At 42.3% G+C, this 26703-nt stretch overlaps 2 protein-coding genes across 6 annotated transcripts in view; one reads left to right on the plus strand and one right to left on the minus strand.

Annotated features, from left to right (window-relative positions):
* Positions 1 to 14316, minus strand: part of URB1 (URB1 ribosome biogenesis homolog) — a 52629-nt gene extending 38313 nt beyond the window's left edge. Inside the window, exons 1-12 of one of the 2 annotated variants that reach the window (XM_062622194.1) lie at positions 14136 to 14315; positions 13717 to 13856; positions 12373 to 12524; positions 11428 to 11560; positions 8876 to 8972; positions 7338 to 7423; positions 6268 to 6393; positions 5281 to 5411; positions 3927 to 4122; positions 2539 to 2676; positions 1966 to 2139; positions 1205 to 1355 (exon numbers count right to left, since the gene is read on the minus strand). In XM_062622194.1, the coding sequence (XP_062478178.1) occupies positions 1205 to 1355; positions 1966 to 2139; positions 2539 to 2676; positions 3927 to 4122; positions 5281 to 5411; positions 6268 to 6393; positions 7338 to 7423; positions 8876 to 8972; positions 11428 to 11560; positions 12373 to 12524; positions 13717 to 13856; positions 14136 to 14265 (1654 nt within the window). In that variant the 5' untranslated portion in view covers positions 14266 to 14315. Of the gene's footprint in view, positions 1 to 1204; positions 1356 to 1965; positions 2140 to 2538; positions 2677 to 3926; positions 4123 to 5280; positions 5412 to 6267; positions 6394 to 7337; positions 7424 to 8875; positions 8973 to 11427; positions 11561 to 12372; positions 12525 to 13716; positions 13857 to 14135 lie in introns of both variants that reach the window. The other variant, XM_062622195.1, reaches the window with a different exon arrangement.
* A 10186-nt stretch (positions 14317 to 24502) lies between these two features.
* Positions 24503 to 26703, plus strand: part of EVA1C (eva-1 homolog C) — a 39937-nt gene continuing 37736 nt past the window's right edge. For 3 of the 4 annotated variants that reach the window (XM_062622197.1, XM_062622198.1, XM_062622199.1), the window contains exon 1: positions 24503 to 24635. In XM_062622197.1, coding sequence (XP_062478181.1) covers positions 24509 to 24635 — 127 coding nt within the window. In that variant the 5' untranslated portion in view covers positions 24503 to 24508. The remainder of the gene's footprint in view (positions 24636 to 26703) is intronic. The other variant, XM_062622200.1, reaches the window with a different exon arrangement.

Here is a 26703-nt window from a genome sequence, read left to right on the forward strand (position 1 = left end):
TCTCTCTCTTCCAGCATTTGCATGTTTCTACTCCTGTGCTACAGCAACACAACCCTTAGTGCAGCCACTGTAACTACTTGAAAAAAAAACTCAAAAAAACCAAAACAAAACACCTCAAAAAATTATTTTTCGGGTGTATCAGCTTCCCTGCCTGTTGAATTGTGTGGCTGTAAAATACTACTACTAGAACAGGAAGGTCTGAGACAGGAGAGTTAAAATCAACATGGGGAATTACACAGCCCTGCATCTGAGAAGGAACAACCCCATTTGCAGTACATACTGGCAGCCACCCAACCAGAAAGCAGCTTGACAGGAAAGGACCTGGGGGTCCTGGATGACATCAGACTGAACATGAGCCAGCAATGCACCCTTGTAGCAACGAGGGTGAATGGTACTCTGCGCTGCATTAGGCAAAGCATTGCCAGCAGGTGGAGGGAGGTGATCCTCAGTGCTGATGAGGCTACATGTGGAATGCTGTATCCAGTTCTGGGCTCCCCAGTACAAGACAGACATGGACATGCTGAAGATAGCCCAGTGAAGGGCCACAAAAAATTATGAAGGCACTCACCTCTCCTAAAAGGAAGGGAAGGGAGAGCTGGGATTGTTCCATCTGGAGAAAAGAAGGCTCAGGGGGATCTTATCAATGTATGTAAACGCCTGAAGGGAGGGTACAATGAGGACCCAGCCAGGCTCACTTCAGTGGTGCCCAGTGACAGGACCACAGGCAATGGGCACAAACTGAAACATATGAGGTTCACTCTGAACATCTGGTAACACTTTTTTGCTGCAAGGGCAAACAAGCACTGGCACAGGTTGCACAGAGAGGTTGTGGAATCTGTCCTTGAAGATACTCGAAAGCTGTCTGGACACGTTGCTGGGCAACCAGGTTTAGGCAGAAGGTTTGGACAGTGCTCTTCAGAGGTTCCTTCCACCATCAACCCTTCTGTGATTCTGTGACATCAGAAAGTCAAACTGCTTAACCTCCTATTAGCAATGGCAGCCTATCTGTCAAACTGTGTTCTCAGGCAATTCTGACACTGGTCAGAATTAAACTGTCCAAAGAACTGAAGAATGCAAAGATGAATATTAAGTGTACAAGTGACATATGCATTCTGCTGCAGATAACAACCTTATATGGAATAAGAACTTCACAACTGTCATTCACATACATATAAGAAGGAGTAACTCCACCTGCTTTGCCTACCATGCTGTTCAGCAACTTCTGCTGTCTCAGTTGCTGCCTTCACAGTGGGGGCATCACCTTCCCTTTTCTCCTCTTGGCCACCGTGGTGCTCTTTCCCTTGCTTCAGAAAGGACTGCCAGACAGCCACTAGATTATTCATGTCTGGTAAAACCTAAAAGCAAAAGAAGTAAATTGCAACAGCTCCTCTGTGTGAGACAAAGCTACTGTGATTAAAAATATTCACAACCAGTCAACATGAGGATTTGCTGCTCTTCACCAAGACCTTGTATGCAATCAGAAATAGATGTGAAATCACTTTCACTCCTGCAGAACACGAGTACTAGAAAGACTATTTTATTGAAGAAGTTTCCTGTGAAAAATTTATGTTTGGTTCTTCATCCTCATGGTGTATTTTCAAATCAAATGCTATCTTGTTTAGTAACTTCTAAGCGAGCTCTGCTGGCTACAATTTACTTCAGCCAGGAGATTTTGCTGTCAGACAGCTTTGGAATTTGTTTGCAGTACAATAGCTGTCAATGTTACAAATTTGTCTCACAGCAGACTTCCATTCGCATTTCCCTCAGCCAGCTGTGTTAGGAAATGTAGTCTACTACCACACCAGTTATTAACATCTTTAACCCACAGCCTTCCCCTCCCCTGGCCAAAGAAACTATCTCCTGCCTGCCAGACCACAACCATTTGGGCAGAAGGTGCAGAGGAGTAGTTAGTTATCTGCTGCAAAGCAACTCATATTAGACCGCAGTTTTCTTTTTACTTTGTACCTTGCTGATGGCTTCTCTGTACAGCTGTACAAATTCCTGCATCACTGAGAGTGTGTAGATTTCTGACTTTTGCCAAATTTCCTCATTCAAACAGTACTCAATATTCTTCAAGGCTCTTCTCAGAATCATTGATACAAGTGACAGTATGCTGTGCTTCACTACTGTGCTGGGTAACTAAAGTAAAGAAGTTGAATTAATAACCTTTCAGTGCTTCCTCTTATGCTTTGCACATGATCTGTACTCTCTATATATATGTTAAAATTTGTTAACAAATTAATTATTTCCTGAATCTTAACTTGCAGAAAAGAATCTGTAGTTTTTTAGATTCCAAGCTAAAACCACCTAGTGAGCACTGGCAGAATTGGTACTTGTGGATGGCTCCTGGAAGCAGTATCAATGGGCTTTAGCTCATTTTCCAGTGCTTTCCCAAGCCAGATTTATGCTGGGACAGACAACATAAAACATATGTAATTAACCAATTTAAGAAACTTCTTGGATGATTAGACACCAATCAATCAGCATTAAATGGAATAGAAAAATATTATAGACTGAATTATTATAGACTGCTCTTACATTTAGTCCTTGGGTGAACATTATTTTATTGCACACTGCAGGGACTGTTGTTACCATCACCATAGAAAGCAACCTGGGAAGAGGAATAAACTCTGAAGTCTTAAAAGAACTGGAGATCTCTGGTTGAGCCTCATAGATCTGAAATAAAAACAATTTAATCAACATCCACATAGCCCTGGAGATAACAGCTTCTTCAGTGAAGCATTTTACAGAAGGGTTTTGACTTGTCAATAGTAATGACAGCACTAAATGCCAGCTTCTACACAGAAGTGCTACAGAGCATCCCCCAGACTCCTGTTCATAAATGGAACAGCTGTATGTGACCTACATCCCTGCTAAAGGCCACCCCTTTTCAACAGACTACAGATCCTACTTGCCTATTTTAAGCTAAACAAAGAGGAAGAGGAACACTCGGAAAGGACAAAAGTTGCTCCTAGCTGGGCTTCAGTGTTGCTACATTTCAAAAAATATATCACTGTGATGTTTCCCACTGCTTCTTATACCAATTCCTTCTTTCCCAGTTTAGTTAAATGTTTATACAGCCCCCTGGCCTGTGCAACTTACGTTATGTCTACACTTGTTAAAGCAGCTGTGGCTCTGAGCCATGGTTCATTTTCCTCAGCACCCACAGAAAACAGGATGCCATTTCCCCCACTCCATTTACCATCTTTGACATTTAACAGCATCCTGCTGCTTCTTTCCTAACATATGTACAGTAATTGACAGTGTTACGTAGAACTATTAAGTCCTTTCTGTAGCTCACGTAAACCTCAGCCACCTAACTTTCCCACTGCTGGACTGTTTTGTTTTTAAAATCATTATTTATGAAATCTTGTGCCTGTCTGCTTTCTAGTGATTTTAATAAACTCTGCAGCACTGTGCCTTTACATTCATTGAACCCAAGACATCTTCAGACATGCGAGTTTCCTCTGATATAGAACAGCTGCTTCTGAAACATAACCAAAAAAATCGACTTCCTGATCCTCAGATTAACTCCTCTGAAATCAATGAAATCTTGTTCCTTGTCAGTAGGAAGACCTTGGCTAAATTTACGAATTCAGAGTTAGTTTATACCTAAAATGGCCACATCACAGGCTGGCCAGGCTCTGTACTAAATTGTATCATATTTTACATAAGAATGGCATTATAATATCTATCTGCAATCAAAGGCAAGCTTACTAATCTACTACCAAGTTCCCTGGCTTGGTAACTTTTCTGTAGGTCAGGATTGTTTGACTTTATCTATGTTTCCTATTACAATTTTGTATAATTCTGCACTACTGTTTAATAAAAACTACTTCAGGTTTTGGAAGGATAACAAAAACACAAAACAGTATTGGGACCAGATATTTCTGTGAAGAGGTGGTGTGAATCGTTCATACTCATACCTTTCTGAGTAACTTCATATTGTCCATCCAAGCAGACTTCAGTCTAGGAACAAAAGAATATCGGGTTTCCTTAAAGTATCTATTCAATAAATCCGGGCATATTTTAAGAATATTCACCATGAGATCCGCAACCAGCTCATCTTCTGTTGCAGTTTTTAAACCAAGCAGGAAATGCAGAAGCACCACATTTCCTCCCCTGTTGAAGACAAAAAAGTACTTTAGAAAACAAATCCTTATTCTGATACTTTACATGTGATAACCCTGCAACTCCTCCAACTGTAGCTGGGGTAAATTCAAGGCAAGACCTCTCACATTGCTGGCAAAATTTCTACATTTATACTCAGAAAATAAGAGCTGAATTTACCACCAGGTTTCCTGCATGACAAATAGTAATTACTTTGAATTAAAACCACAGAAATATTCTAAACAAACTTCACAAAGCTAAAAATGTAGAATTAAAATTCAATATTCAACTTGGAAGGTTTTTCCTCTGTTTTTTCAGTCTTTTTTTTTAAAGGTTTCTTCTCTATGTCCCTAAACAAAGTGAGAATTTCATACACACCTGATAAATACCAATTAAAATTTTGCTCAAAGCAAGAAACAACCTGCTGTCACACCACTCGGTATCAGTCCCATCTTTGCACAGCTAACGTGAAGCATAGTCTCAATTATTTCCTCTATCAGTCATAATCTTAGTGCACACATATTTTAATTAGTTATCAAATGGATATGGCAGGGCAAACAGATGCTTCCAGATTAGGTATTGCAGGCCAAATTCTGGTACTACTGAAATCCACGTCAGCATTTCGCTTAAATCTGGGATAAGACACGTCTGATTCTACAAGATGTAAATTAGACTAGTTTTTTAACCACCATCTGGTGAACACTGCAGCTTTGATGCTTTATTGTCACATCAAAAAAAATTATGGTCCAAAATCACACCTCACGAGACTTTGTATCTAGTTATACAGGGAGATGGCTCAGAGAATCAGAGAATCATAGAATCATAGAATGGTTAGGGTTGGAAAGGACCTTAAGATCATCAAGTTCCAACCCCCCTGCCGTGGGCAGGGACACCTTACGCTAAATCATATCCTAAGCCCCTACAAATAAGGCAGCCCAATCTCTAGTACACTGAGGTACAAGGAGATCCAATAGTTTCACCTTAGGAAGTTTAAAAAAAAAACAACAAAAAAAAACAATGTATTTCTTTTGTCTGCCACAGAAAAGAGATAGAAGCAGAATTCAATAAAGTTACTTGCAAAGGCCTGGATAGGCAAACAAGATAACTAGTGAGGTCCATCTTGTTTCTAGCACAATGTTCACATACAATCTCAGCTGTCCAGTGACTTACTTGCCAGAAGTTCCAAGACTTGGATCATAGAAGGTTATGCCATGTTTCAGAGAGCAGCAAAGGTCCATCAAAAAATTATGAACAAGCTCCCGTACCATCATCTTTCCCGCCTCGTCAGAACCTTGAGTCACCTAGAAAAATCAAAAAGGAGTAAAAAAGGCATACTATTTTTGATAGGAGAGAAAAAAATCTTACAACAATTTCACCCTAAATTTTAGGAGGCTCCTTTTCAAGAAACACTAAAAGAGTTTAGCTTTTGTTCTCATTAACAACAGACGTTTCAGTTTCTGTATTAAACACATTCAAGTCTGTCTACTGCTTTGCACTGTGCTTATCCCATGCCTTAGGTATTCCCCCAGTAAAGGGGAGGAAAGAGATACAGGATTAAGAAAAATAGTGAAACTGTAAACTATTTATAAGAAGATGACAAAACATCTGCACTATTAACACACCCCCACCAGCAGCAACCCTGATCCTTGCCTCTTCTATGACTTTAGGAGTATGATTTCACAGACTAGCAGAATCAGGAAGAGCTCAACCCTCAGAAACCCTGACAACCTCTCAAACAGTGTAAGCTGAAAAGTCTGGCAACCATCTTGGGAGTTTAGCTCTCATAGCAGATCACTGTGCAGGATGGGAATAAGATATGTGATAAGACCATTGCTCCTGATATACTCTCCTATAGAGATACAAATGTGCCCAGGAAATGGAATACAGTATTCACACCTAAGACCCCTTGGTCCCTGATTAACAGATCTGCACTGCAGTTCTGGCAATCAGGGTGGGGAAACAAACCCTCATACACAAGCAGTGAGAAGCAGCAGAAAGTCAGCGGCTCTTTTTAATTAGCCTCATCAGATCCCTCTTCTTGAGCTTATCAAGGTTAGAATAACAGGGAACTATTTCTAACTGTGGGCTGCAAGAAGGGGGAAAACCAAAAAAAGGCAGGACAATGACCAGAAATTACAAAGAATTAAGTTACCAGACCTTTAAATCCCCAGGGCTGACATCAGTAATCCCATTCCACCGGTAAAGTGAAGCAATGTGAATCAACACTTCTGCAGTAAAAAAGCGCACCTTCTGTGTTTTGGTGATAGTTTTATTTTGAACCACCTGAAAACAATGGGGAAAAACAAAAAAAAACAAACAATTCTTCTATTTATTGCAAGTTATCACAAAATATTGGCAAGCTAGCAACACACTTCATTCTTCTACTACATACATAGCTCACTCATTACAGCAGACAAAGGTTCTGCCTGTCCTTTTAACACTTCTCTCACATGCTCCTCCTCCCGTCTTGATGTGGTTGAAGCCATAGGACTCTACACCAACTTCTGCACATGCTGGACAGGACAGACTAAAGAGCACAGAATCTATTTAGAGCAGCACAGCCACAGGCTAGGAGCATGGAAAGCTGCTGGGAGAAATGGTAGAACCTGCTACAAATGAAGTTTAAATGAAAAGAAAAACACAGTGGAAAAATACACTCTTCAACTGCAACCGGGCAGCTCCTAGAAACCCTCTTCATGTCACAGTCCCCATACTAAAACCATACAAAATCCTTTTTCTCCTGGAAAGAAGATTGTTTTATCATTTCTTAGCTCTGAGCTAACAAATCTACTCACTAGCTGATCTCCTGAGACACATTAATTGAAGGACAAATCTTCCTTCTGCTGGAAGAATCAAAAAGGATCCCAGTTCTTTTGACCTTCAGGCTTGGCACTGATGCAATTGCAACCCATGAAACAATCAGACTCTGTTGGACACCACACACTAAAGATGAGCTGAAATTACCATCCAAGTACAAGCTATTGCAATTATTTCCCTTAAAAGATGGCATTGGAAAAGCAAAATAGGCTTCAGTCCTGAAACAGTAATACAGCCATAATATCAACCTCCAACAAACCATCAGTAATGGACACAAACTTGCAGCAGCAGCAGCACAGTGCCAGCATCTTAAAGAGCTGGGCAATTTATGAGAAATTACTGCAAAACTGTTTCCAGCAGCTAAGAAAATGGAAAACAAGAGACAATACAATTTCAAGGGTATATCATACCTTAGTTCTTAGCGTAGAAAGTAGAAGATTGATAGTAGAAACTCTGTCCTCTTTTATTTCAGAGCGAAGAATATCTGGTATGAAATCTAAGAAGACATTTCAAATGTTAAAGTGAAAAAGTGAAAGCTATTTTCATCCTAAAATACTTCAGGGAATTCATACCCATTTCTCTTCAATGTCATATTATTTACCTTGCTGTTATATTTAAGGATGAACCAAAAGGCTGCAATCAGAGTTAAGGATGATGTGTCTGCAACTACAGTGATGAACAAGTAATGCTGCCAAACCTATTCTCATCAAAACTAGCTAATATGCCAACTTGGTTATTAACACTTAATTGCAACAGCATCTGTCAACTTCAAATGTACTTTGGGCCCCAGTATGCTACAGAGTAGTTAAATCTGAGTAAATGCCTATCCATTCCATTGAAGGACTCACAACTGTTTCACCAAGCGATTCTCAAATGTTTAGAGGTTACATCTCCAACCACATACATCATCTTTTGGTTCACTTGTGCATCCCAAAGTTAGAGAACTTCGGGGTATAGAGACCTGCAGTATCTTAGAGGGGAATGAAAGCCAGCTGTGCTAACTGCATCTAGGTGTGCACTGCCATTTTCCGTTTTTGAAAGAGCTGAACAACTGTGAGCAATTAAATGAAATCAGCAGCCCCCAGGGTAGTGCAAACAGCAGAATTAAGTAACTATGGTCTGCTTTCATTCCCTCACTTTAGAAGAAACGAACTGATGTCAGCTAATTACTTTTCTCTTAAGAGTATTTCAAGATCCCTCCTGAATTCTTTCACAACCTTACCAAGGGTCACAATTCACAACTTGTGAACCATCAGCGGTAGATTTCAAATTACTAAAGTCAATAGAAGTTTTACGTTCTCTTCAGCCTATAAGGGATTGAGTATTAACCAAGTGTATGTAAGATTCAGCTTTCTGCATCCTCTTCTTTCTCAGTTCAGTTTGAGCATATTCTCTACGAAATATGGCTGTAACATACTCCTGACTACACACCCTTGTAATTCCTTAGTAAGGGATGCAAAGGACATTACACTGGTCTTCCAATTCATTGATAAAAAGTGGTCTAATGGAGCACGTAAGAGTTGTCCTGCATGAGGACAGAAAGGAAAACTAAAGTACACACAGTCTTTAACACTTAAAAAACCCCACCTTTTAATGTATCCACTGTTACTATGCTATGAGCAAGGCTGGAGGCCATGAAGGGAGTTTTTTCTGCTTACTAATTTTATGGCCTCAAAGTTATATTACATTTACCATTTTACATCTGTGTCACCAAAGGCTTTTTAAAGTTTTTGCAGATAGCAAACATTATTCGCAAGCAGAAGAGGAACTCACTAAAATACTGAAGAAGTTTAAAGTTTTTCAAATAGTAAGATTAAAAATATGTATTTTGTATCTTACTAATACTGTTTAGCTTGTTCACATTTTGAATTAGTTCGTATTTATTATTACCTGTATAAAGTTCTGCCTTAAAAAAAAAAAAAGAAATATACAAGCAATTGTGAAGTACCTTTTAATTCTAGCACCTGTGTCAAGATCGCATTGTCACCAGCAATTAAAAAGGAAAGAGCAAACTGAATATAGGCCATACGAACATCAGTTCTCCCCTAAAAAAGATAAAGGCACTGTTAGCAATCAGAATGTACACAACGGCAAAATTAACACTGCAAAAATTTATCATCCTTATACGTACTATGAATAGGCAAATTAAACAACTTCTACAAACATGTTGCACATAGCAATACACATGCATTTATATGCAATGCACTCACAGTATATGCATCTGAAACATTTCCTGTGTGAAGCGGATCAGTCTGTTAAAAGTTAACATCAAAAAGGAAGGGGTCCTAATTCACATACTTTTAAAATTTTCAATATAGGAGATAGGCCATAAATTAAAAAAAAAAAAACAAAAAACAACAAACAAACAGCAGTAGTTTCATGCCAAACTCTGTGCAAACATCACTGCACATCCTCACTTCTGCACCACTTGGTACACTGGTCAATTCACAAAAACACTCAGTAACAGTAATGGCAGTAATACTGCTGCACCTTCTTACTATACAGGCTTCCAGGGGCAGTGGCAGTCTTGGGGACTTTTACTGTTCATTGCCATCCTTGAGCTACAGTGCCTTACACACATCTCAGCTATCACAGCTGCCTATAGAGCTACCTAGGTCTCGCAACTTAGACCAGCTAAAAAAAAATAAATTCCTTATAAAACTACAAATTCAGGCACAATAGAAGAAGTAGTGAAAGCTTTGCCTGGAAAAGGATCATAGGATATGAACAGACTCATATTATTTCAGTTTATACAGTTACCCCTTATTCTGGGACCTCATATAGTGACAGGACAGGGCAGAATGGCTTTAAGCTCACAGAGAGGAGATTTAGATTACATTAGGAAAAAATTCTTTACTATGAGGGTGGTGAGACACTGCAATAGGTTACCCAGAAAGGCTGTGGATGCCCCATCCCTGGCAGTGTTTAAGGCCAAGTTGGATGGGGCTTTGAGCAACCTGGTCTAGTGGAAGGTGTCCCAGCCCATGGCAGGGGTTTGGAGCTAGATGATCCTTACGGTCCCTTCAAACCCAAACCATTCCATTGAGTCTATCACCACATTCCCTCCTAAAGAGTCCCTCCATGATTTACAATTTTTTAAAACTTACTCTGCAAAATTAAGTTGCATGTAAAAATGGCTGAAAGAAGTTACTGACTAGACTAAGCAAGTCATAAAAAGGTTGAAAGAAAAAATAGTTAGGTCAGATATTTTTTGTATTAAAATTTCACCTCTGATAGGCAGTTCTAACATAATGATTTCACTAAAAGCTGATCAAGAGCAAGATATTTAATCCATTTTTTGAAACTTTTCCTTGTGCCTTACTTGTGTATCTAATAAGCTTGTGCTCAAAAGACTATATCCAAGCATTTAAATTTGGAGTGGATGTACTCCTAATGACAACTTCAGCAGTAAGGTCAAGGCGCATGGAATCTGACATTCCTGAAACTGCAAAACATGGTTTCAAGGAAAAAGGTGTGCATTTGGGTTTTTGTATTCTACTTGATTGCTCTACATATAAACAGTTTCATTTATCACCACAGATGGCACAAACCCAACACAAATGCATACATTCATCTTCAAGTCATCTTTAGAAACAATGTATCACCATTGAAATAATATTGGATTTATTAAACTTTTATATTTGAAATGAAATGTAAATACTGTTGTTCTGAAACACTGGTTCAAGCCACCCCTGATTATTTTTAACAAATGGAGAGGAAACAAGAATTAAAGTTCATTTTGGAAAAAGAGGAGTGACTTTTTCTACTCATTTGCACATCCTCTTTAAGGATTTCCTCCAGGAGATTGTTTAAAACTCACGGTTATATTTTCAAATGCAATTACTCTGATTGTACTAGTACTAGCCAAAATCCTCCTTCCACTAAAACAACTGCAGAACCTCCAACATCCATTTATTTCAGTGGGACCAAACTGCAATCTTTGCATTGGAAAAAAAACTGAGCTCTTCCCAAACATATCACTGAATAGTTTTCAGAAGTTTACCATTACTTTCACTCCATTTTAGACTACTACTCCATTAAAAGGTTAGCCCATAGAAACTATACACTTACATTTCATCACATCTTATTAGAAACAAACAAGGCATTTCAAAGTTTTGTGGCAAATTCTACAAAGCAGTATAGAAACAAGATTATCCTGACAAGATGAGAAAGATCAGCACAGGGTGGAAAACTAAGCCTGCTGTATTCAAGGATATGGCCCAGCTCTCACACTATTGCAGATACTCAGAAACATTCCCTGGGGATTTCCTATGTAAGTAGACGGGAAGCTCTTGCCCCACAGATCAGTTCTGCTGCCAATGAGAAACAATCAAGAAGCATTTCAGCCTGACACAGAATACGAAAGAAGAGGTAAAGTCTTGCAGACAAAAACACAGCAAAGAGAAGTCGGCAACAACTGACTTTTAAATACTTCGCAGAAAAAAAACACCTGATGCAGCCATGGCATAGCATTTAATGGCATACAGCAGCTTAATTTACCTTCTTACATCTTTTTTTCAGTAATCCAGGCAGAAACTTGTTATTGAAATCAAAATGGCTATACACATCCCTTGCTGAATCTGGCCCCTGAGCAACCATTGCTGACAACAGGGTAAGGCACACTCGGCTCATCCTAAAACAAAAGGCAGAGGAAAACGTGAAGGTTATTTCCAGGATGACAGTTATAAAAACAATCAAATCAAGACATTTAAATTAAAACAAAAAAGACATTTTTCCTGTAAAAGAAAATATCCTGCTCCACCTCCAACATCCACCCAAGCCTTCAGGAGTTTCAGGCATAAAGCAGCGCTGAGTTAATCCCAACACAAGCAACCAAGATAACCATTTGGAAAGTATTCCTGGTCATGGAAAGCTCTTGCTGCAGTTGATGGGGACCTATAGGGAAATATGTATCCCACCATTTTAATAACAATCACGGTACAGATTTAGGCCAAACACAAATATTATTCCACTATTCACAAAGAACTTCAGTCCTCTTTGTGAACAGTCTATTTCTACAAACGTTATTTCTTGGACTGAGCCGCCATACTGCAAACACATACACTCTACTGCCACAAGCAGGTCCACCTGGGCTACAGCTGATGCAAAAGTTAAGGATACACTCAGTGTAGGCTGAAGTAAGGCTGCATTTTTTTGGTTATAGCTGAATGACAAGAGATTTTCTTCAGTTTACATATGCAGCATGGGTCTTTGTAATGAACTAAATCCCAAAATACACAGCCTCAGGAAAAGTATCATATAGCATTAGATTGCGTATTGTATCAGAGCTTTTACCTTGCAAAGACTTTCCCATGTAATTATTTATGAAATGTGGAATAGTATCATTAAATAAAGGTGGATTATTAGCAGTAAGTCAACAAGATCCAGACAGCCCCTCATGATCAACTGACAGAGATTCTCTGCAACAGTATGGAGAAGACTTACCTGTGATTTTCAGAATACAGAGCAGCATAGACCAATCTCATGTAGGAATGAATTAACTTTTTCACTATGTTCATTCCCACAGCAGAAAAATGGGAGAGGTCACTGGCTGTCCTCAGTAAAATGGCTTCTAGAGCTTGAAAGATTAACAGCATCTGTAAGATACAGAAATATCTTAATGTCTGCCAATATCAGGTACAGTCTGAAATCATTAGCTGAGTAAACCATAACGAACACCATTAAAACAAGAATAACTCCACTGCAAGAGGAGAGCTTCTTCATATGAAGGCAAAGTTAACTTCTGAATTCTCTCCCAAATTAATGCTTCCTCTTCTAAAGGATTAGTTCCAAGAGTATGAATCTTCTAGGAAGCCCCTATACAGATACTCTACGAATGACCAGAGAACTACAGAAGGTCAGCTGACTCCTTTTTTCCAGCTGGAAACCATCATGAAATGCAGCAGTAGGGAGGGATAACCTCCTGACTGAAGGCCCGTACAACCCTGGACAAATAAACTCAGTGTAAAAAAGGGTCCCTCCTCACCACGAATCAAGACCTATATGCATGATTTATCTGCATATGCACAATGTATCACTTTTGGGGACGCAAATATGGACTGCAGTGCAAATCTTAGCACACGCCAATGGATCTTGAAGGCTCTTCCCAAGCTACAGGCCAAGGCCTAATGAACTGATGTTTTAAGAAACAACTGCTGGTAAGTTCACAGTGAAGCAATGAAATGTGTTTGAGAGAGCCATCCAAGCTCCTCCAGTTTTGCAAGTAACTCCATCTAGGTGAATCCAGAGTGCACACAGCACTGGAACTGTACTCATTACAACTATTAGCCCCTATTAGTTAAAAGGATCTTTAAGAGAGCATGTCATTGAACATTATATGCTTTCTTCATTACATGAAAGTGATAATCTAAAGCAAAGATCCACACGTGGAGGTCAAAACAAAACACTATCCAATTTTATGTTGTAAGCAGATTTAAGTTAATAATGCTGCACCAGTATTCACAGTGAAAAGTGTTAATTTTCTACTTCCTTCATCATCTTCTGATGAGGAAAACTGTCTCCAGCGCAGATGAGAAAAATTAGGCCAACTCCACTGGCAGCTTTCTAGAAATACTGATGTATCAGGGAGATGTCTAGTTACCTAAAAACAATTACTTTCACTGAACTATTTTCTTCTTTTGTTTGCTTGACTGCTCTGCTGATCCCCTTACTTCATAAATGGTCTTTTGACATGAAGAACCATAGCATTAAACCCCGGACATCTCTGCACTGAAAATGACATTTCCCACTTGATCAATGCTCCTGCCACTATGACCATGGCCAACTTACTTCACTTTCAGGCTTTCTTTCTCCATCCATAAGTTTGAATATTTCAGCACACTCCATGGAAATTTTGATGTATCCCTCCACAACATCATATATATCAGGAGATGGGAGCGTCTTAGCCACGGAGATGAAGGTCTCCAAACCTGCAATGGGAAAGTTTCACTGGGGGAGCCAGCGTGTGGCACGCTGCATGCCAACCCTCAGGGCCCGGACCAACACGTGCCCAGGGTATAGCAACAGCAGCCGTCACCCCATCATCGCCATCCCCATCATCGTGGTCGTCCCCACGACGTCGCTCTAGGGCCAGGATAAGTCTCCGGGCTCCCCGGGTAGCCGCTCCAGCCCCTGCTGCTCCGGCGGCGCACGCCTTCACCTCACGATGGCACCGCCCGGCCCGCCGGCCCCCCCCACCAGCCCCTCACCCTTCACGGCGGTGGCGGGGTCGCGCAGCAGCGCCTTGAAGCGGGTGCCGTTGAACTCTTCCTCCTGGCGACAGGCCCGCTTGGCCGCCGGCGGGTCGGCCGCGCGCACGCCACTGCGCTTCACCGCCATAGCACAGCCACCTCGCCGCGAGGGCCGCCCCGGAAGCGGCCGTGGCTGCGGAGCCGCGCCCCGGCAGGAAGCGGCGGTGGGAGCGGCCGCCTCAGCGCTTCCCCAGGCTGTGGCCTTGCCGCTGCCCCTGGCAGCCGGCTCGGAGGAGGGAGAGCTACGCTTGTCCCGCGGTCAGCAGCCGAAGCCCGGCTGCAGTGTGTCAAGGGCAGGCTTCCCAGCCCCTGCCGGCCCAGGGCCCATCTGTCGCTATGACATTTACCGCCTCAGCCCCAGCGGCCTTGCGGCTCTTAGGGCGGCAGCTGCCTAGTAGCGCTGCTCTCTAGGCTCCCCTTTGGAATTCCTCTCCACTGGCGGGGCAGTAGGTTTGTGAGGCGGCCGTGGGCGCTTGGCCTCTGATGTCTGGATGGACCCGACCCTGTCGTACATGGCATTTGGCCCTTCGGAGGCCTCTATGGGGCATTCAGTCCCCTGGGGTGAAAAGCAAAGGCACATAGTACATCTGCGTGCATAAAAGCATGAGCTACCCTATCTGCATGCTCGGGGATGTATTTGGTTGTCAGAGCAATCAGTGCCCGAGCTGACAATAAAAAGAGTCAAAAATAGTTACACCTGTTGTTTCTTTCCACTTCTCTATCGGGACGCTTCCGTCACCTCATCTGAAGTCCAGCCACACGGTCCCTACTGGTACTGCTGAGGGGTGAAAGATGGGTAGAGTATGGGGGCTTGGAAGGTGAACCTCCAGCACCTTGCGGTAGTCTCCTATCCATGAATGCTCACAAGGCCAAGCAGGTTTTTGTGTCCCTTGGCATCACAGTTTCACAGGACTGCAGATGTATGCAGTCCTGAAGCAAGGAGACCCAAACTCTAGTGTGGAAGTGGAAAACAGCGTGCCAAGAAGCACAGAGAGACCTTCTTCACATACTAGGGAAAGGGCAATGACTGTCGTTTGCAAAAGCAATAGTCACAAATTGCTTTCCAATTAACAAGCCGTGTTTCCATCGCATTTTTAAATCTGTCTTGTTAAAATGTCTTAAATAAACACTAACAATTACAAACAAATAATGAGACATTATACAAGCGTACTGGTTGCCTGTCAGCCTGTGAAACACATTGCTCAAGGTGGACAAGCATACCGTTCTCTAGACTTAAATTGAAACCAGAGGTTTTGCTTTCAGCAAGAGTTATTCCAGGAGAAGCACAGTGATAAGGAGGAATGGAAAAAGTCTTGTTCCAATAAACTGTTAGATATGAAACACCAACAGCTGAAACAGTAGTAGAAGATAAAGGAGATTGTTATATTAAGTCAGTTAAGAAAAAATTAAAATCAAGTTAGAGGTCTACCTAAAATGGACTCTTTTTCTTATTTACAAATAAAAAAAGCAACATTAATACTTTTTTTTTTTTTTTAACAAAATCCTGTTTAAAAAAGTGATCCAGAAGAGGGCAACATTAACAGTCATTCTAAGATTTAGGGTAGATACATGCTTTAATGTTCATGGAAGATGCTGTGATATTGTGAGAACAGATGGCGGAGTAAAATAAAAGAAGGTAAAGTTGGAAGGCACAAAAGGGTAAAATAAAAGGAATAGTTGAGACTGGGGAGAAAGGGAAACATGAAAATATAAATTGTTAGATACTATGTACAAGGGCTTTTTTAAAGTAACTTACAAGAACAAGGCTAAAAAAATCTCATTGCTGCTAGTTACATCATATTTAAATCTGTGCTAACCATTCATGATATTTCCAGAAATACTTAAAATTTAACTCAGTAGATTTCAATTAGTTTTCTGCTTGTTTTGATGGCAGCTTCATTTTGGAATTCACCGTATTACAGTAAATTCTATGCAAAGGCATGGACTGTGCATTTCTTCCATAAGACGTTATTGATGGCTTGTTCTGGATGATGGGAATCCTTTGTTTCAATCTTACAGTTTTCTTAAAAATTAATTGAAGGTAGTAGATATACCAATACATTTGCAATTCCAGAAATTGGGGGGCATATAATATAGAAAGTAAATAACATTCTCAAAAGGAAGTTGTTGTGGTTTTGAGGGAATGAAAATGAAAAGCAAAAAAAAAAGATTTAACACAGATTTTAAAAGGCTTAAAGCACTCATACTGATATCTTCCATGTAAAAGTCATAGTTGTCAGTATTACAGAATCACAGAATGGTTGAGGTTGGAAGGGACCACTAGAGGTCACCTAGTCCGACCTCCCTGTTCAAGCAGGGCCACCTTGGGTTCTCAAGCCTGATCACTATCATCACACCGTATTTTATAGAATACCTGGTATAAAAATATTACTGTAAAATTCTGGTGAAAATTATTTTTATTTCAACTTTAAATTCAATTATTCTCTCCCCTTGCTGTCTGAGTAGCTGTCATAGGCTTTAATGAGGATGGTGAGGAAGACCATTCCACTTCAAGTTAGATTACTTCCATGTTCTTGCCATAATTTACTTTGATGCCTATGTTCTTTCCTTTCTTTATTATATCTATGAAACTTTTCCTCCCCCAAGTCTGTTTTTTGGCAAGCTTTATTCATGGAGACCCAATCAAAAAAAGAGACATCAAGCTCAGACAAAGTCTATATGCTCTGTTGTGCCTACATGTTTGACAGATGTAAGCAGTGAATGAGTCAAGTATTAACTTCTGAGCTGCCCAGTTTTCAGTAGATTGAAATATACTTCTGTGATTCTTGCCAGGTGAACATATAATCATATCCAAGATACACAATGCCCTTCAGCATTTGCAGGTCTGAAAAACAATTCCCAGTCCCTTGCATGAACCTTAGCTCTTGCCTTGTTCAGTGTACAGTTCCAGATATAAAACTAATTGAGCTAAGTGACCCTTTCCTACATCAGCCATAATCTGACCTCTGAAGTCTTTACTGGCTTGAACAGTATCTGAAGTAACAATCCCCAGTCCTGCAGTCCTGCCTAATTTGCCTTTACATCTCTGACTTGAACCTCATTCTTCTCTCTCTAGGATCCTCACTCATGCAATCCTGAAGACAAAATCTCTTTTGGCAGATTAGGCCACTTCTTACCCAATAGCTTTATTAAGGTCTGTCTCTTGATTTCAGCCATAAACACTTTTATCCTACTCACCCAGCCCGTATCTCTAGCCTTTGGCTACCTCAATGATACTTGATATGCCAGCCCTCAAGCTTAAGTCTGTTGATACAACAGAACAACCTTGTTCCCCAGCCATGCTTTGGTGACCCTTTCCAAACAGCCTGATCTCCTGGCCTGCAACCTCACGCTACGGATAAGCAACTATCCCTATGGAAGGATAGCTGTACACCTCTGTTCAGGTACAGGTCTATCAGCAGGCCATGCTAATCCCAGACCAGACCAGTCTAGACTTGACCTTTAAAACCACTGATTGGTTTAGTGGAGCTCCTGCCAGTTACAGTACCATTGTACTACTATTGCTTTCATTTGGTGGTATCACTTAGTGGCCACACATGACCTGTGACGCCCTACTCCACATGAATTTTGCTCCAGAGCATGCAGGAAATGCACTTGTTTCTTATAATACTTTTTTCATTTGGTGGTAATTAATTTTATTATAATTATACAAAGTATTCAGAGGGACTGAACTTCCATCAAAACCCACATCTTTAAAACTGCTGTTCTCAGTGTTCTTCTTTCATGGTTTACAGAACTATTTCACAGAAAAGTTTCCTTCAGTTTTTCCAATATTTCAAGTTCCTGTGTGAGATACAGCTGTTTATCAGACCTTTACGGTTTCCAGCCTTTGACACCTGAAGCATGGGATCACAGAGGCAGAGAGGATGGATGCTACCAAGAGACAGGGTAAGTGTCAGGACTGCTTCCTCAACACAGCTTCACAAGTCAGGAATATTGCCACCACAGCCCAGTTATCACTTCTTTGGCATGACATGTCCAGAGATGCCTTGTACCCATCCTCCCACCATCCTTGCCCTGATCAGCCTAGTGCCAGCTCACACATTTGGAGACAGAAACACTGAACTCCAGAAGTTTAAGAACAAGGCATCTGGGTGATGCGCAAGAATGGTGCATGGACTCGGGAGCTGAGAGTAGGGGAGGCTGTGCTGAGGCAATAACCCTGATGAAACTGCCCTGCAATGCCAGTGCTGGTTTGGCATAAACAGTTACAGCAATTTAGTAAAACCACAACTTTTTTTGCTCTTGATGCTGAAAAACAAAACCATCCTTCTTTGTCGTCCCCTTCCAGTCCCTTAATTATTTCAGCTGGAGAAGCCCTTCTCTGAGTAGCTAAAGGAGTACATTTTAAAACCTGGCTACTGATAGTTTATCTTCCCTACCATTACACTAGAGCCCTATCAATATCAAAGGACCTAACTTGCCTGCAGCATCAGCAGTATGAACATGCATTAGCACAAGGGTTTTGAGCCAGAGCACAGCATGAGTCGGGAATCAGGCTGCTTGCCCAGATGCTGAAGATGGATGGAAAGATTGTAAAAGGGAAGAGGACAGAAGAGCAGGAAAGTAGTGATCAGGCTGGGAAGAGCTAGAGGAGGTATAAGCTGAAAGTAGCTATGGGTATCTACTTGTGATAAACTGAATAAACCCTTTAGTTCAATGTACAGAACAGGACCTTTGGCACTATGGATAGTTACATCCAGAGGTGGAAAAAGGGTATCTTCCGTGTGTACTGAAATCCTTCCCACCTTGTATACATAGAATAATCTTCAACCATTATCAAGCCTGAGTTAGTTTAACATAGTCATTGAGCATCTCTTCAGAATTTGCCATGTAACCCTTACAGTTCTGAGAGGAAGAGCAAGCACTTAGAAACAATGCAATATTATTTTCAAATTTTGTAATTTGCTTTGAATTTCAGAGTCCTCAGTTTGAATTAGTGTGAGGTCTGGATTTCAAAACTATTAACTGTCACTGACTAGATACTGATACAGGCTACTCTTACCTGAAACACTTCCAGTTTTGCATGGCATTGCATACCTAACTTCAGAGACCTTGAGACCTGATTTTCCAAGGCTTTTGGAAAAGCCACCACTTTCTGAGTGCTTTGACATCGATTCTGTGGCTTTAAAAAGCTCTCTTCAATTTCCAGTACACAAAATCATTAGTCATTTTGGAAAATCTTAGCTTAAATACATATTAAAAGAGAAAGTGACAACAATGAGCCAAAAGGCATGCTCATAAACCCATAATAAGGCACTTTCACAAGTAAACAGGCTGAATTCCAAGACTGTGGTCCACCCAGCAGCTCTGTCCTAATGTCCTTCCTAAACTGAGAGGCAAGACACATCATCTTTTCCAGTCTATCTTTGAAGATTCATGTCAGGAAGTGAGCAGGGATGACTTTATGTGTTTTAAGAGGGCACAAATAACAAAGCCAGAACCTTTTTCTTGGTGCATTTGTTCTTCCTCTACATTTTTTTCTCTTGTTTCCAGCAGTAATCTCTGTAAAATGGGACATGCCTCTCACTTCATGTCTATACAAGTGCTCAGGTGTACTGCTAGAATAAATAATCCGTATACAGAAGAGGTGCCAGTAAGACAGGCAGCATTCAGGAGGATGCGTAGTGCTGACCTTTCTGCTGTGTGTGGTGAGGAAGCTGGAATGAGATTTCATTCAGAGGGAAAGAAATGTGAGGAGATTGTTTTTACAAATTTCATATGTTAGTTACATTTTACTTCTTTTTTTGTGGTCAGGGTCTCTATGACGTTAGAACTGACTATGCAGGAAACAGCATATGAACACATAAATTGATAGCTAACATTCTCTCTGAAGTGAGTCAAAAAAGGCACAAAATAGCAAATGTTAGCCCTACTTCTGGGTGAAGTACTGTACTCTGTATTCATTCAGCCTTCTACTTACATGCATGAGAATGTTTCCTAACTACAGCTTGCAGAATTTGTCCTCTCAAGTTCAAATTACTGTGCACTTGAAGATCTTGTTAGAACTTAAAATCTGTAGTGCCCCGTGAGAACTCAAAACATCCAAAACACACTTAGAGTTGAAAAAACACAAGAGAGGCTTCTTTACCACTATCTTCATTCTTGTATCCATAGAAATAGAGGTTGAGTTTGGAAAAAACGTGCTGTTATTTTAAATAATCACCATATAGTGATTGCTGTAAAGCGTGTGCTTTGTTTGAACTGGTCTGACACTCATTTCCATAGAAACAGAGAGAGGATAGCAGCTCACTTGTTTGAACTGTCTTGTGGATTTCATCTATGTCAGAATGCAGGAATATAAAGCATTTTAAAATGTGGGAAAAGCCTGGTGGTTTGTACTTAGATTTTATCCTTTTTTTATTCCCCAAAGCCAAAGAGAACATTAGTGAACTTCTTGCAAACTTTATTCTGGGAGAAGAGAACAAAAATGACATATATCAACTTCCAGTACATTTATTGGGGTGAAAAGAGGAGAACAGCAGTAGCAGGTATAATGGGGTGATGTGTGTGTGTGTATATATATATGTGTGAATAAGTATTTCCAAGTTATATATTTCTGATAATTTTTGTTACTCTGCTATAGATCTTGTGGGTTTTTTTTACTAAAACTGAAAATTTTAGGCTATCTAACTCAACTGTTTTATTTCACACAGCTCGTTTATTTACTAACTGATAGCATTAATTTCATTTGAATTCCCATACAGTAAGCCATGATATGAGTTTCAAATTGCAGTTTGGCTGAAGTTCAGAGAAAAATGAATAATGCAGAGAAAAAGGAAATTAAGAACTCAGATTACGTCTTTGCTCTTGCAAAGCTTCCATGCAACAACGCAGTTCCTGCATTTTTGACACTGTGAAATGATTTTTCTCTGCAGATTCAAGAGAGAATAAATATTTTTCTCCCCAAGTTCTAAAGAGGCATGGTATCTACCTGGATTCTAATTTATAGGCTTTCATTCTTTCTTTGGGGAAAAAAAAATTAATCTCATTCCTTGTGTTGCTTATAAGGAAAGACCAAGACTGAGGTATTCTGTAATTCTACATGCTGAACATGTCTGGATTAGTTATATTGTCTTCCAGCTACTGAACATTGCCAGCTTATAGAAGCTGCTTTCAAGGCTATGGCAAAGAAACACATTCTGCGTATCAGGATAAATAGTACTGTCTCCCTTCCTACCTTGTATTTTACACCACTGTCTCTAAGTTTACTATTTAAGCACTATCAATAGCAAGGAATAACAGGGATTGCCAGAATTGTTACAGAGTTTAGGTTAATGTTGAATAGCAAAGTAATCCCCACTGGAAAAAAAGGAAAAAAAGAAAAAAAGAGAGAAAAAGAGAAAAAACGGTCAATGCCATTTTAACAAAAGCATGTCTTCAGTATCTGTTGGCTGCAGCATTCGTAAGTTGTTCTCCTCCATAGGAAGGTTTCCCTAGAAGGCTACCTACACATAGGAGCACTCAGCTGCCTCTCATGTTGTTACTCAAGCCTCACTGCTTCACCTCTCTCTCTACAACATTTTCAACCTCTCCCAGTTCAGTCATTCTACTTGAAAACTGCCTTTGCCTTTGGGTTATACATGCACAGTGCCAAAAGCATTCCAGGCTCATTCCTGCACCACTGGATGGTCTTTTTCTTGCCGCACCACAGGGCTAGAAAAAGCAACGTTATCTCATTGGAAAGAAAAGATTCACAAGTTCTCAGTAGGCAAACAGCCCTGCAGAATTTTCTGATTCAAAGTCTTTCAAGCATGAGAACAGGATATTTCTCAGTGGTTTTGACATCTTATACATTCTTTTGCGTTGAATGTGTGCTTGTCACAGATCCACTATCTACTCATAGTCACATATAGACTGAGTCGCCATCATTGACATCTATCTTCCAGGGATTAATGAGCAGTACAGAGAGGAGGAGGTGGAACACATCCTGTTAGAGCTATAGCAGGTAGCCTGGATATGAGATATTTCTCCATTGACTGTATAGGGAATGAGGGTCTGGCATCCTGAAGTCATACATCTGACTGCACTCACTTGAAGTTATGGTATAGAATCACAGAATGGCTTGGGTTGGAAGGAACCCTGAAGGTCATATAGTTCCAGGTACCCTGCCATAGGCAGAGACACCCTCCACTAGATCACGTTGTTCAAAGCCCCTCTGACATCGTAGATACGTAGTTATGAACATGGCAGGTATGAAATTAGCGTAGACAAGTGAGTTCACTGTACTCATCAAAACACCTTTCTAGAAGATACATGCATGTCCCCCAAATGCTTTCTTTTATGGAGGGGTAAAAAATCTGTGCTACTTGTAACATTCCCCTGGCATTCATTTCTACCTTCAGTGGAACTGACCTATGACAGCAAGTGTCAGATTAAATGACCAGGTATGCCAAGATCAAGGGAAAAAATTGGAGAAGTAGGCAGAAGACTCCTACAAGTCTCCTTCCAGTGCTACAGCCAGAAGGCATGGTGTAACCGATTCAGTTCAAACTGCAAACACTGTCCTTGTCAGCAGCCAGAAGGAAAAGCTTCATACACCTGGCAAAGTTACTGTTTGCTCTACTCATCCGTGTTTGCAGTCGTAGATGCTTGCTTGAGCTAATCCATTTTATTGTGTTATTTCGGCATCTTTGATCCCATTTATCTGAGTTCAGGAAAACTTAATGGAATGTCCCTGACCTCAAGCAGGTTCATGTGAAAGCTGGTTTACTTTTATCTGCCCAAGACTGAGGAAGCATGACTATAACGTTTGTGTTATCCAGTTGTTGTTCTGTGTGTGAGGAGGGAGAGGAAAGAAAAGTGGATTCAGACTCAAACATGAAATTCAAGCTGGCCAAAGTTCAGTGTAACCTCCAGAAAGAGGTGCCAAAGTTTGGAAATTCAAATGTGGATGTGATCCAGCTTCAGTTGGAGCAGGAAGAGATTTAACAGAATTAGTTTGGTTCCATCATCTCTCACCTACTTCTGTTTTTTTTTTTTTTTTCAGGAGGAGGATCAGTGTGAACATGCATGCCAGGGTGTAAACAGCTAGATGTTCTTGCCTACCCTCTTTATACCCAAGCACAACACTGGGGCAGAAGACGTTTTCATGCCCCATTTCCAGTGTTGCTTCTACGCTCTGTCCTGATGGCAGCTCTTAAAGGCACTAGGAAATGAGTGTCCTGATTTATTCTCTTTAGTTCCTCCAGTACCTTAAAAGGAGCTCCAAACTGCATTTGAAGGTGGCTGTAAAGCAGGTTGCAATGACAATCTGTTTGAACTTCTCAGTGGTTTACTTTTCAGTCTTACGAAAGATTTCAGGGAACAACCTGAACTCCTGTGAAGTAACTTCACCATGTTCTGTCACTTTGCAATCAAAGCTTTAAGCAAGCCTACACACTTTAAACTCAGCTATGATGAACTCCATGAGTCTTAAAGCTAAGGGCTGCGAAAAGACGTTGTCAGGGAACAACATGAGGAGAGGAAGCACAGAAAGGGAAAGTTTCTTTTGCAACGTGGAAGAGACAGTGCCATTTCTTACCACAGCTGTTGCCCACCGAAATCCCTCATCCAGAGCTCCTGCCAGGCATGGCTGTCAGCTGGGTTTCTCCCGAAGACCTGTGAGCCAGTGCCTAAGGACAGGAGCGGGGCTGGAGCGGCACAGCTGGCAGGGTCCGGCAAACGCGACACGGAGGGCTGAAGAAGGGAAAGCAGCGAAGGAGTTGCGCTGCGGGGACGGGGAGCGATGGGGAGAACCTTACACCTGGCTTGGAAAAAATGCAAGCAGGGAAATGCTGTCACAAGTCGGTGACAGTCCTTCAACCATTGCCAAGTAGGAATAAGGGTGGGGGAAATAAGTTAAAAATAAAGCCCTTCTCACGGCATGTGAAGACGAGATCGTGCCCCTTCGCCAAGAGGGAGGTGCCGGGACCTCGAACTGCCCGGAGAGGGGTGGAGAGAGCCGGGGGAGGGCGGGCGAGGTGCAGCCGGGTCTGACTCAGCCCGGCCCGCACGATGTGCGCTGAGGGCAGTGCCAGGCACGGCGCCGCCGAGAAGCCTCTTCCCTTCCCCTTCCCCACCGCCCTCGCGGGCTCCCCTGCGGCGGCGACGCGCCTCCCGCGGACCCACGCCGGCCGGGACCCCCTCCAGCCGCGGCCTCGGGCAAGGCCGCTCCGCCCTCCTCCTCCTCCCGCGCCCCGCCGCCGGTGCTGCCCCTCGGCGGAGGGCGCCCTGCGGGCCGGCGGTGGCGGTCCCGCCAGCCGGGACCGGCTCCATCATGTGAGGCGGCGGGCCTGCCCCCCCCGCCCCGAGCTGCCCTCAGCCGCACCATGAGGGACGGGGATGCGGGGCAGCACCCACGACGGAGACAGGTAGAGCCCGGGAGGCTCCTCCCCCTCCTCTCCTGTGTGATCCTCGTGTGCAGCGCCGAGGTGGCGGCGCTCGCCGACTTCTCAGGTACGGGGCGGGCAGCGGGAGGGCCGGGACCGACTAACGGTCACCCGGGACGCGGTGGCCGGCGCGGGAGACGGGAGGGGCGCGGCGGGGTGGGCAGGAGGAGGGCACCTGCTTCCCCACCGCCGGCCCCGTATCACCTCGGGAAGGGAGCCCTCGTATCCCGGCACCCCGCGGCGTGAGGCGCACCCCGTACCCTCGAACGGCACCCCCAGCAGCCCCTCGTACCCCGGACTAGCGCCGACAGTGTCCGCGGCGGGAGGCTGCCTGCCGCCTGCGCTCGGACCCCGCCCGACACTGCTCGGAAAGCTGCGTATTGACCGGCGAGCTGCAGGCACGTCTTGTCCCAGGGCCGGGACACGGGCCTGCACCCATGGGAGCACGGGCCCATGATTCAGATGTGCCGCGGCCGTGGCTCCGTGTGAAGGAGGGGAGGAAGGAAGAGTGGGGGTGAGGTATTTCAGAGAAGTCCGGTGGGAAGGGACTCGAAGAGTTGGACTGCCAGGTTCTTGTCAGCTGCGCGGTGGAAAGCGGTGCGTGAACAGGCCAGGGCCTGACCAAAAGTGCGTGGAAGTCCCTGGAAAGATTCCCACTTTCTCCTGGAGACTTGGAGTCGAGCCCTGAGCGAGCAGTCCTTAACTCCGGTAGCGAACAAATAATGCTGCGCTTCTCTCCGCTGGGAGAGCGTTTCGCCTTAGTAGCGCTGTGATGGTGAGAGTCACTTCAAAGTGAGCAGAGGCAGGAGCTGTCATTTGGAAATCAAGGAGATGATCCCTGCAAGGGTGCTGTGTCGGTGCAAAGTGACGTGGCTGTCGAAACTGGAAAAATGTCCTTGTTTTCACTAGAACAAAGAAGCAGGTTTTATTTTCTGTTTGAGAAATCTGAGCTTTTGTGAGTTTTCTTGTGTGCGAGGGCATCTCACTGCTGTTAGGAAGTTGCTTGTAAGAGTGGTTTCACTCCTTTCTGTATCTCACAGTAAGCACAGCATATTCCTGGCAGTTGCAAGCTTAAGGAGTTGCCCCTAGGGCAGAAAGCAAACGTTACCCTTAATGAGCAGGGCAGAACTTTCCAAAAGCCAGTTGAGTGCGCCGGAACAAAGTTAGCATATAATAGTCCAAATGTGGTGTTACCCATATTCATATAGTTCATGTTAACACAGTTCAAACTGTTGGTGGGGGTTCTGTAAAAACCCTTTTCTCAGCCATAAGAAAATACTGTTTGTGATTTTATTATTGTGTCCCGAGTCTATAAGCCTGAACATTTCCAAGCAAGCAAACACCAAACATAAAGATCAGGATTATATACTTGAATAAACTAAGTTTCTCTTACTAGATTCCTTTCACATGCATAGGGCTTTTAAATGTTTGCTATCTCATTCTTTGGTGACTTTTTGGCTTAACTACTGGCTTGTACGTGTTAGTTTTGGAATCATATGGCAGTTCTCCACAAGAAAATAAAAAGTTCAAATTTTCCCTTTCAAATAGCCGCTGAGTTAAAAAATATCCCTCTAGTTTATCTAAGAAAGTTCCTCTCACAAAAGTCTATTCACTTTTCAAACGAAGTTATTTAGATAAGGTTATCCAAGGTATGTTTCAGAAGTGCAGCTGTATTCAGTATTCATTGTGCTCTGAACTTTCCAAATAGGTAGAATGACCAAGGCAAAATGTTTGTCTCACCCCAGAGATCAGTATTAAAAGTGCCATGCAGAGAATTCCATCAATAAGATGTAGAAAATAAAATCAAATTCCAAAATTATTGCCAGATTGGGAAGTTTCCAGCCTGAACAAATTCTGCTCCCTTTTTTTTTTTACTTTTAACATGGGGATCTAATCCAGAATGACAGGAAAGACTACACAGAGAAGTTTTTGACTACTTCAGAAGTAGGTGCTGTGGGCCAGGGCTGTCAGAAGATGACACCCTGCAGTTCCGTTCCCAGTCTGATTAATACCTGTTAGAGAATTACAAGCTCTGTAGGAGCAGCTTCAAGCTGAACTTCTGGAGTTGCTGAATTCCCTTATTTGCTCCCCTCCTTAGCAGGAACAGCGACTTGATTTTCATAAGCTCTGTTGAA

Source organism: Pezoporus occidentalis, unplaced genomic scaffold, assembly GCF_034315485.1.
Source record: "Pezoporus occidentalis ecotype Australia unplaced genomic scaffold, CSIRO_AGI_Poc_V1 ctg24, whole genome shotgun sequence".
NCBI lineage: Eukaryota > Metazoa > Chordata > Aves > Psittaciformes > Psittacidae > Pezoporus > Pezoporus occidentalis.